Below are 12,220 nucleotides of genomic sequence, written 5' to 3' on the forward strand. Positions count from 1 at the left end.
TCACACTTTCAGACAGAAAGCAGCATAACACTATTAAATTAATCTGTTAAATCTAAAATTAATCTGTTAGATTATAGGTGTTATATTTGTACTAAAATATAAAGCACAAAAAGAAGTAATTCGAAAAAATTTTTTTTAGTTCAAAGTCAAAAGTTTAAAAATTATTGAGTTTGTAAATGAAAGAAATTACAACGACAGATAATTGTTTGTCCTCGATCGAAATAACTACAAATTTGAAAAAATATTGTTTGAAAGTAAGCTCTGTACGGTAGATTCGACCATTAGTGCAGAAAAAGACACTCGCGTTTCATGCTTTATTTTATAACTAACAATTATTAAAATGCAAAATATAATATTTTTCAATTATTTTGATCTAAATATATACAAAATAATAAAGCATAAAAAATATGTTTAAAATAAAGTTCTGTTTTAAAGGGCCTGCATAGCCAAGAGAAATTTAGAATGATTTTTCTTTATATATTTCTGGATCTAAATTAATTTATTCTTCATCTACTGATGTCTAATTGACAATTTTTGTCTTTGTCTTTACAAATTAACACGGGCTTTCGGTCTTAAGATGGAATAAAAAATAAGTAAGGTTTAAATAATTTAGTGATTATTTTGTAAAAATTAGTTACAAAATAATTTTGTTCATATTAGTCTTAATATTGTTTTTAAATAATACTGAGCAATATTAATACATTTTATCTAAGTTTTGATGGGTAAATGTAAAAAAATAAAAAATATATGCAATTTAAATTTAAAAAAATTCGTTTAAGTTAAAAATAATCCGATATTTTTGCTTTGTTTTTTTCATTTAAAAAAACAGGTATTTTTCCAACCCTAATGTCTATTATGACGTTTCTTGATATTTTATAGTTGTAATTAGATATAAATAATAATTACATATTATATTTAATTATATTATATAATATAATTAAATATCATAATTCGAAAAATGCAAAAAATTTGATGCTTTGTCAAAAGTTAGTGTTTTTTATTTTTATCTTACGTACTTAAAAATCGAACCAATAAGATTTACCGGTTCAAAATAGCATATCGTCGGTGAGTTTTTTCATTTAAACATAGCATGAAATGCGAATTTTCAGTTTTTAGTCCAAATTTAAAATTAAACATGGAACTGGATACTTAAACATCAAGAAGAACTCTCGCACCCACACTATGACGCCTCTGACGTCAGCACCATTTAATCTTTATCAGCAAAATGGCGCATTTTTAATAGCATTAAAGTTTGGCAAAATTTCTCTACATAAGTTAGAATGTAATTAGATAATAATAATAATAACTTAATTAAATTAGTTGAAATATAAATCTTTATCGTCTACTTCTTTTATTTAACTTAGATTTATTATTTGTTTGTGTATTTTATTATAACCGTGATACATATTTGTTTTGTGTACCTGGCAGCTTCGATGCATAATTAATTTGTTTACTTTCCGCATTGCTTTGTGCCTGTCTTTGTGTTAAGTAAGAGCTATATAGTGAAGGAATTGAAATATTTGAGAAAGATTCTTTGTGAAAGAATTTAGAATGTCTCACTTAAGAGAATTCATGCTCGACGGACTTGGCATATTCAAAATACAATGGAAAGAACAGTTGCAAACCTAACCAAATGCCACGTTTCAACAACCAATCAAGATCGAGATACCCACCCTACGTCACTTACAGGCATCCCATTACATGCTTACCTTTTCTTACTTATTTGAACACTAAATATAATCGTTACGTGGCTAAGTCTCATTCATCAGGGTCGATATGGCTGTTTATACTGCACATGTAAGTTTTCATGCGATGTCTTTGTATTCAGAACTCTAAACGATTAAGAACTCGAAATTTGTACAATGTAAATTTACCACCACTATAATAAAATTATAGCACCCAAGGCACAGTTGAGAAAGCTTTAAATAGAGACTAATTTTAATAAAATGTACCAAAAGTGATTTATGCAAATGGACCATATCACATTTAAAATTTTATTCTTAAATAAAAGAACAATACTCATAAAAGAAGTTTCTAAAATGAATCAAATACTAGGTCCATTTCCTTTAAATACTTGTTTCGACCTGTGTCCATTTTCGTAAATGTATATTTTGATCTGTGTCCATTTACTTAAATACGCATTACGAGCTGTGCTATGTTTAAAAGATCACCGATGATTTTCACATGATTATCTTACCATCTAAACCAAAATCATTTTGTGTACTATTTATTTTCAATTTTCTTTACTTTAAAATAAATTAAATGTAATCGCCTTTCCATTGTTAGTATATTCGCTATTAGAAACTCGCTTTTCGCACACCAGTAGTTTAGAATTTACCAAAGAAAAAGACATCATAAACGAGAGAATTTTAAGACAAAGGGGTTGAATGGATGATTTGCATTCAAATATCAGGCAGAACCATTTTATGAGTAGTAAAAATAAGAAATATATCTATATGTGCAACCGAAGACTGTTCTTCATTCTATTAATGTAGAGATTTCACAAGATATTCAATAAAAATATCTTTCTTGATAGAGTAGAAATATTACTGGGAAATAGGTCATTTTTTTATTGAAGAAATTTATGAAGAGATTATTAGTGACATTTAAATATATTTAGCTTGTTTTGTATTTTTTCATGGCTCCTTTATTACGTTATTCATTCGAATGTCAGAATTTGCATTAAGTAGCTCCCCATTATATCACTTATTTTATTTTATTACCGTCAACCCATTTTTTTGAGTAGGCGATTACCATTGCTCCTCGTAATTTTGAACCCAATCCAGAAGACAAAGGAACTTCTGGATTAAGTATTGGGAGAAGTTATTCCTTTGTGATGTGGAGAACTTTTTGATGGAACTAGCCTGCATTAACGTTATATCGATCCTGGACCCCACGATTTGCCTGATGGCAAGGGTAGTCAAACCCATGATCCGTCTACGACCATTGAGGATATTTTTACGTCAGCGCTGTGGTCAGTCGATGAGGAAATTTTATCAACCAGCCATCGCTGAGATTCGAAGCTGGGTCACGTCATTGGAAGGTGAACGTTCTATCTATCCTCTAAGCCTAGCTTCTCATTATATTGTGCTTTTGGTTTTATCGTGCCAATAGTACAGTTGTTAAAGTACTGAGTTGTCATTGCGTAGGACCTGGGTTGCATTCCCAGTGGTGGCTTTAGACCCATCTGAAAGTTGCAGAGATCATAAGTTTAACAGCAGGTTCGAAAATTGAAGGTGGCCTACCTGGAATGCTGCCCGTTTATCACAAATTTAGGTTTTTGACTATATCATGACCCCTGCCAACAACTGGCTGTTGTAGAACTCTCTATTTCATAGTTGATTAGCTTCTCATCATAAATATCTCATTGTAGTTTGCTAGTTACTGTTTCCGTTTCATAGTTCTATCATAGGTTTGAATTCTCTTGCTTTCAGGCTAATTACGATAGTTTTTTTGGGGGGTCCTTTATCGTGTCAGTTCTAATAAAAAATCCTCCGCAATTGTAAGTTTTACCCAATGCTTGATTAACTTGTCATCTGGATTGAGTTCAAAATTACAAGGATACATAGTTGAAACCGCAAATTCAATAACTTAACTAAAATAGGCACGGAACAAGGTTTAATATGATTCCCCAGTATTTTGTAGAGAATGAAGGAACGTAGTTTGCATAGGGAACAACACTGAAAAAAAAAGGAATTACATATTTCAAATTATTTTCTAGTTTCATGTTTTTAGTCTTTATTATAGGTATAACCTTCGTTGAACAGCCGACCCAATTTTTTTGGTATATAACTACTAATGCTCAAATCCATAACATTGTAATTTTGATCCCAATCCAGAAGACAAAGGAACTTCTGGAGCAAGTACTGGAAGATATTTGCGTTTATGGAGGACTTTTCGATGGAGCTAAACCGCATTTGTGTTACATGGAAAGGAAAACCAGAAAACCTTCCACTGTTAGCTTGATGGCAAAGGAACTTTAACCCATGATTCGTCACCACTGAGGATATTTTACATCAGCACTGTGGTCAGGGCAAGCCGGATGCGGAATTGGTATCGACTAGCCATCGCTGGGATTCGAATCCGTATCACCTCATTGGAAGGCGAACGGTCTATCCCATGTGACATTACGGCTCTTACTCATAACTAGATAGTAGAAAAAATATTAGATATTTCAAAGTTTAAAATCACATTATTCTGCAGAATTGAACCATTTTTGAAGAAATTTTTAAATGCCTAATAAATAAATAAATAAATAAAAAATGACTTCAAAAAGTTTATGACTTCTTAGATTAAGGCATAAAAAAGGGAGAATAAAAAACCTTCTCTTCCGATTTTAACGGAATGAGCATTATTTCTTTTGCATCTAAATGATAAAATCTTTTTACGACAAACAATAAAACTCATACATTTAAATTTAAACTCTAAAAATTTAAAAATGTCGCAATCATAATACAAATTATTACATTTCTAAATTCAAAAAAAATTTTATTCGACCTTGATGCACCATAATACCTTTTCTCTTTTGCTTTTCTATTATTTTTTTTTTTTTTTGTTGCGTAAAACTCATAATACAAAATCGTTTCATCCCCTTCAGTATGTCAAACTCTTTATGCGTTTAATGGAATTTGGGTACATAAGTGTTTGGTTGCTCAGGAAGATGTCTTTAGTGCAGAATAGCCGCTACTAACTCTTGAGTCCTTAAACTCAACATGCTATCAAACACAGGTAGGTCAATTTTTAAACTTAGTTTGGTTAATTACTTAATGCGGTAAGTAATTTTCAAACTTAAAATGATTAATTGTTCTTCGCTCACAGTTCCTTACCTAACATAAAAAATGATTTTTAGATATTTGAGATGTTATATTCGAAAGTGGATAGAATAAATTTTACAAGACCTTAGCCTTTAAGGGTTATCAGTAAATTTAGAAATATTGGCGATGGTTAATCAATTTGGGCGGTGTTTTTTATTTGAAAAAGTATTGCTGTTGTTATCGTCAGCCATTGAGGCAGAGGGAGGGGACTGTTTTTGTTTTCCAATGGCGTCATCTATGGCCAAGATTTCGATTTCTGCAACACACATACGACACAGCCCGTTTTTAAGGCTGACCCATTCATTCATTCATCCTCAGATCGTAATTTTGTTCTGAACCAGAGAAGGATCAATATCCAATTCAGTACTCTCAAATGATAATTTGTTACGGAAACATGGTGACCAAAAAATTTAACGTGCACATTACATATCATATTGCAACGGAGACTTCGAAAAACAGCCTTAACAAGAAAAATTACTTCTCTTTTATTACTTTTTATTGTGTTGTATATCCGTATTCTTAAGCTTATATTAGGGCTCGAAAATACTCAGAATTTTTACCCGTCCTCGAGGACGGCTTGTCCAACAATACACCCGTCCTCCTTTGAAACTAACCCGTAACTTCAAAATAAATAAAAATATAATTTTCTCTTATTTATTACAAACATTTATGTAAATTGCACAATTAATTAGTAGTTACTAGGATTACAAATACTAGGATTACATTTTACAGTAATAAAAGAAATACCAGGTTACTAATAGTAACCTAGTATTTTTTTATGAATTAATTTATTTCTTTTATAAATGACAATGGTCAAGTTATTTGGAATGTCAATTTTTCCGAGGGTACCGCGTGTTTTTGAGTTTGAAATTGAAAATATATCACGAACATTAACGGGAAAATGGCCGTCTGCGCGGACGTTGGATTCGAGAAATTCGTTGTCGGCGGGGAATTTTTGACCGCTGAGAACGGGCGGCTTTTCGAGCCCTGGTTTATATATTATTTTTCAAGATTAAAATATCAACGAAATACATAAAGTTTGACAATTATACATTTTATAAATTAAATGATGGTTCTTTTTTGACTGAGGGAAAAGGATGAATGAGAAGCAATTAGGGGGGTTGGATTGTGGAACCTCCTGGTGCATAAAAATAGTGATTTTCATTTCTAAAAAAAATATTTTCATTTTTTTTTTAAAGTGCTGTAATGCGCGTATTAGTTTAAAGATGAAATACTCGGCTTTTCTTAATTCTGGAATTTTCTGATGAAAAAGGTGCAAGATATATTGTGCGCTTAATTCTCCATTAAAACCCTTCTGTCCTAAATGATTTTAAGATCCGGTGGCTGGATATGTGTTTATCTCGCCAATTAGGTCGGCTAATACGCGTCGGAGAATAGGTGGTGCCGACAACCGAAACGAAGGCCAGTCTCAAAGCGTGGCATACCGACACACAGGTAAAAAACTATAAAAACCCCAAACACCTTCCCACTTAAGAACTGTATTTGATCTTTACTTGATCAATAAGGAAGTTGTTTATTTTCTGGACTTTCATTTTTTGTGATTTCATTACATTGCATCATGAATCAGGTAAGAATAGATATTGAAATGTAAATTAAATATGGATCATTTAACTTTATATTGATATTTCTCTTTAAAAAAATTTTAGTTTTATTGTGAATACTATTTCAAATGGTTATTTTTTAATTTTAAATTAAGTAAGTTAGATTTTTGAAAGTAATTTTTAGTTGTTTATTTTCTGGACTTTCATTTTTTGTGATTTCATTATATTGCATCATGAATCAGGTAAGAAATAGATATTGAAATGTAAATGAAATATGGATAATTTAACTTTATATTGATATTTCCATTTAAAATATTTTTTAGTTTTATTGTGAATACTATTTCAAACGGTTATTTTTTTATAATTTTAAATTAATTAAATTAAATTTTTGAAAATAGTTTTTAAACAAAACTCATACTGAACATATATCTATATATCTATACAATCGTTTATTTCATGTGAATTCGTTATCTTGCATAATACAAACGGTGAAAACTAGATAAACTCAAATGAAACGTAGATTTTTAGGAAAATTAGATACATTAATGAGAAGTATTAAATTTCACAACCATCAAAATTTTCCACAATTCTACCAATATTAGATATATTAATCAAAAATATTAAATTATCAAAAAATTCCATTTCAAATTAATATTTTTTAAAATCTCAAATAAGTATCTTGAAGTTATAAACTTATACGCATACGTATGCATAACTTATACGCATACGTATGCATACACATAAGAACAGCGTGTATTCCTGTAATATTTTATTTATAATTTTTTATATTTTTCATTTATTGTTGCGTTTTTTTAAATTAAACTCTTTCAACCTTTTGTTTAAGTTTCAACTATTTCAGAATTATTTGTGTTAATATATTAGACTAAAAATAAATTACTAGTAGTACAGAAAATTAATAATTTTCAAATGGAATTTCAGCATTCTGTTTTATATGGTTATCGATTACAATAGCTTAAAATTTTTAGAGAAATTTTTTTCCAGTTGTTTCTTGCGGATTAAATCTGCAAAAGTTTCGATTTTGATAGAAATTTTTTTGTAAAAACATATTTTAAGATTTTTTAAAATTAAATAATTGTTGTTCTTGATAGAATATCGAATTTCCTTTTTTTGAAACTATCATTTGCAAAAAAACTTAACAATCAAAATAATACTTATTCTTCTTATCTTTTTTAAATATCTTTCTACTTATTCTTCTTATCTTTCTTTATATTTTACGGTTCATACAATTTTATGAATAACTATGTCTACCTTTTAAAAATACAACTAAAAATAAAACTTAAAAAATTGAAAAATACTTAAAGCTTTAAAATTAGAAAATCTTTATTATATGCCGAAAAATACAATTATCTTTTACAAAAAATAAATAATCCTTAAATTTATTAAATTCTTTTAAATGCCTGGTAAATGATTTAAATCTTTTACTAGTATCAATATTATATTTGAAATATAAATCTGATTTTATTTTCCTAATTATATTTCGTAAAAAATGTTTTATTAAATTATGCTTTGAACTTTGACTAAATTAGAGTAATCGGGAGAAAGAGGTAATATCAATTATTGAAAAGATAATAATTCACGTATTTACTGTTTCATTTGAATTTATGAAGAAAAAAAAAAGAGCGTTTGAATATCTAATACGATTTTTCCCCTCTTCTGATTTGCTGAAATGTAAAAAAATGCATTAAATAAGAATACACCTTGCGGTGATTCAGAGCACAAAACAATTTTTTTTCTCAATTATTTAACAAAATAATGATAATTATTTTTTTAACTTACAAAAAATTGAAGAGATTGCAGATTTTCTTTCAACTTCAAATGATAAAGTAACTCAAATGATAAAGTAAACATCAATTGAATTGCAAGCTTTAAAGCGATTCCATCATTATAATGTTTTCATAGAATTCTAAATTTGAAACAATGTACCTAAAAACCTAAAATCGATAACAGTATGTTTATATTTTGGATGTGCATTTAGATTTTTTACTGTGTATTTAAATTTTTTACAGTCTATGTATAATTTAGTTATTTTAATTAAACATGATTTTTTTTAAAAAAAATATGAAGTTATGAATTAAGAAGATTCGTAAATTTTTAAATGCGTATAGTAACAAAATGTTAAATACTTAAAATTTGGACATATTTATTAAAAATAAATGCAATAATGAAGAATTATTATATTTCTAGTTATAATAAAATTTAAGAAAAAAACAGGCAGGAATTTGATAATATTCCTTGCATAGGTATTACATTCTAAAATAACACATTTATTCTTTGTAATGTGGAAGATTTATTCTTATGGCATAACTTTTATTCCTTAAAACTTTTAATTAAACAAAAAATTGAAATCCTTAACAGTCACTTTTATTCTTTATAATATTATAAATTTATTATTATGGCGGAAACATTTATTCTTTAAAACTTAGAGTTAAAATATAAATGTTTCATAGGAATTTAATAATATATTTAGCGTAATGCAAAATGTCACAAAAATATTTAAAAAACTGTAAACATCTTTTTTTGAAAAAAATGTTTCAAAAATGGGTTCTAGAATCTTTAGATATAAAATAAACAAAAAATAATTAAACTCTTAAACATTTAGATTAGCTTTATAATAAACATATCTTAACTCAGTTCGTTCACCTCTATTTTTATTCTTTAAAAATTTCTTAAAGACGCGAAATATTTAAACATCTTATTTGGAAAAAATGATTTAAAAAGCATATCTATGTTATTAACCAAGTTATTTATTTAATAGTTGTCGTAGTTAATGTGATCACTGTGCCGTAGATATTTATTTTATGTGATGTAATAAGCGTTTTGGTTGATTAAATTTCACTTTTATTTATTTTCCTACGGCATTTCAATGATTTTGAATTGAAATATTCTCTTCCCGTTTTGTTCTCAATGCTGTTTTAGTGACATTGATAGTTTGTTTTAATTTAATTTTTTTTCCGTTCAATTTTTATATTTTGGTTAATTTGGTTAATTTTCAATTGTTATTTTATTGCGCAAAAAATAAAAAATATGTTTCATAAAAAAATATAAAAATTTTCATTAATTACATTTGATAAATGTCATTTATTGAATATAAAATTCCCTGTTCGATTTCAATTAAGATAATTTATTCATCATGCCATTAATTCTAATTTAAGGTTAAATTAACACACAATTTTTCACTTACTAAATTGATCGAACAACAACAGCAATAATAGCTACATACTCTATGTATTTGAATGAGTATGAAATAATTTGAGCGAAATAACTTGATTTAGAGATATTAATCTGATATTATATCATACCAGTTATATCATTGTTATTAACATTTATATTATTTCTTAACTTTCATTGGAAATAAAATAAAACCTATTCTTTCGCATTTTACTTTTCTTTAATCATCAACTTTTTACGTATTTTTTTTTTGTTCTATTTAGGAGTTATAACTATATTTTAAAAATTATTAATGTGTCTCTTAATATTTTGTTCTCTTTCAGTTTCTGATTCTCATTGCTCTTGGTGTCGTTTTTGCCAACGCAGAAGAGCCATTTTCTATTGGACTTGGTACGCTATCACCATCTTACTCCCAAACTGTTGGCAAGGAAAATGTGAAAGTTCAATTTGATCAGAAGGAAAACGGAGCCTTTTCTTATTCCGTAGGAGACCCTAGTGGATCGAATTCATTCTTACAATTCGGAGACGCTGCTCATCAAGCTGCTCCAGCTGGCTATGCAGCGCCATCCCAATACGCTGCACCAGCACCAGCTGGATATGGTGCTCCAGCACAAGCTGGATATGGTGCTCCTGCACAAGCTGGATATGCTGCACCAGCACCAACTGGATATAATGGACAAATGCCAGCCTACAATGGCGCCAATAATTTCATAGCTCCTGCACATGGTTATCAAGGATATGGTGGTCCAGCTCCTCAGGCAGGTTATTTTGGAAACAATGGTTTCCAAGCTGCTGCTCGAAAACCAGAAGAGTCTGGAGGTGGTATATTACCTGCAGGTTTTTCTTACCACGCTACTGATGGACAATCCTTTTTGGGATCCATGGGAGAATCTAAAACTTTTATGGTAGAAGACAGCCAAGAATCAGCCAGAGGACCAGCCGAAACCAGTTTCTTTGATAGGAAACCTGGTCTTGTCAATGGACTAGTGGGCTATGGTCCTGGAGGAGCAAGAGGAGGTCTGCAAATCGGTGGATATGCTGGCCCGCAATATCAAGGAGCCCATAAGGAACATGGTGGACATGAATAAACTGTACTCGATCACTGCAAAACATTTGCTCATTAGTTTGCCAATAAGTGACCAATAGACTGTTAGTGGTCTATATGATTGGATGAGTAATAGAATTTCAGGTGATACGATATTTAGATGATGATTTCAGAAGATATTTATGCAGTTCAATCAGATATTGCATGGTAATTGCAAAGGAGTTGTTATTTTTTAATATAAAAAAAGCATTTTACGTATTTTCAAATAATTTCAAATGCAAAATATCTTGATGACAAATTAAGTCTAAAAACATAATAATTTGGGAATATTTGGGATAGTGTTCCAAAGGGGTGTTTGGTATTGTTTTTAAAGAAAAATATAAGATTGAATTATCTATATAAGTTACATAACTCGTACAACAATTTGTAGTAACTATTTGTAATTGACTGTAAACACGAAATAACAGAACTTACATTTATACCTAAATATTTAACGCACATGTTCTCGCTACCAAGTAGCTATGAAGAGTATAAATAAGTGTTGGAATCATAGAATTTACAAAAACGTATTTATCAAGCATTTTTTTTTTAGTTGATGGGTCTCATTTATAACCAAAAAAATCTGAACTTTAAAGGTATAAATAATCTGTTTTTTTTTTTCTCTTTACTTTTTCAATTGAAAATTCAGTGATTTAATAACACATTTTTCAAAATTTTTATTTTAATATTATGCTGTTTAATAAATATCCAGTTACATATTCTTATTCAAACAAATTTTTTAATAGAACTAAGCAGAAATGTGGGGTTTTCTCCAAAATGGATTTAAAGTTTTTCCTGTGTGCTGGCGCTTGGGCAACGACTGTATAAATTTAATTTTTTAAAAGCTTCATTGTAAATTTTGGATTGTTTTTTAAATTTCTAGTGCGAGAAAAACGAATAAAAGTGAATAAATACAAGATACCAATAGTCAACTTTCTGCGTTTTTGAAAATGTTATTAAAATGACGTAATGAAATTGATGTATGTGTCAAAAATATTGTTTATTGCAGCATTTTTATGATTATTTATTAAATGTATGTTTACATAAAATGTTTGTATTTAAGCAATGTTAATAAAATATTTATTGATTTTGATTTCTTTTTTGCTGTCATTCATCGTTTTAAATATTAATTTTTATGATTATTAATTTTAATTATCTTAATACATTAAAAAAATTTAGAATATTATCAAGATTTATGAAAAAAACTATAGATCCTAAGCATTTATTTTGAAATGCATTGAATTTCAATTGTAAGTTGAGAAAATCACTATGTGGATAGGAAAAATATAAAGGTCTATTTTGTTGTTGTTATCCTAGGCTATTAAGGCAAGCGGTGCGATTGTTCCTGCTTCCAATGGCGCCATCTATGGCCAAGAATTCACCTTCTTTCACACCCACACGTCACACCCGTTTATAGGGCGGAGATATTCATACATGCATGCATTCATCCACAGATCGTAATTTTGTTAACCGTAAGCTGAATCAGAGAATGATTAATCGCTGATTCAGTACCCCCAGAGGTTTAATTTGTTATTGAGAAAGTGGAACTGACCCAATGGATTTAACGCACA

The 12,220-nt window shown here is 28.9% G+C and overlaps 1 protein-coding gene across 2 annotated transcripts; it reads left to right on the forward strand.

The window, feature by feature from the left end:
- Positions 1-6,208: 6,208 nt before the first annotated feature.
- Positions 6,209-11,742, forward strand: LOC107453988 (uncharacterized). 2 transcript variants are annotated; one of them, XM_016071017.5, is made up of 2 exons: positions 6,209-6,402; positions 9,889-11,742. In XM_016071017.5, exons 1-2 carry the CDS (start codon positions 6,394-6,396, stop codon positions 10,651-10,653), a joined length of 774 nt encoding a protein of 257 aa, XP_015926503.1. In that variant the 5' UTR covers positions 6,209-6,393; the 3' UTR covers positions 10,654-11,742. The 2 variants fall into 2 exon arrangements, with proteins under 2 accessions (XP_015926503.1, XP_015926511.1); XM_016071025.4 differs by lacking the exon at positions 6,209-6,402 and adding an exon at positions 6,464-6,618.
- Positions 11,743-12,220: the final 478 nt, after the last annotated feature.

The sequence above is a fragment of the Parasteatoda tepidariorum genome, chromosome 1 (genome assembly GCF_982258835.1).
Source record: "Parasteatoda tepidariorum strain Cologne lab strain chromosome 1, Ptep-v5.0, whole genome shotgun sequence".
NCBI lineage: Eukaryota > Metazoa > Arthropoda > Arachnida > Araneae > Theridiidae > Parasteatoda > Parasteatoda tepidariorum.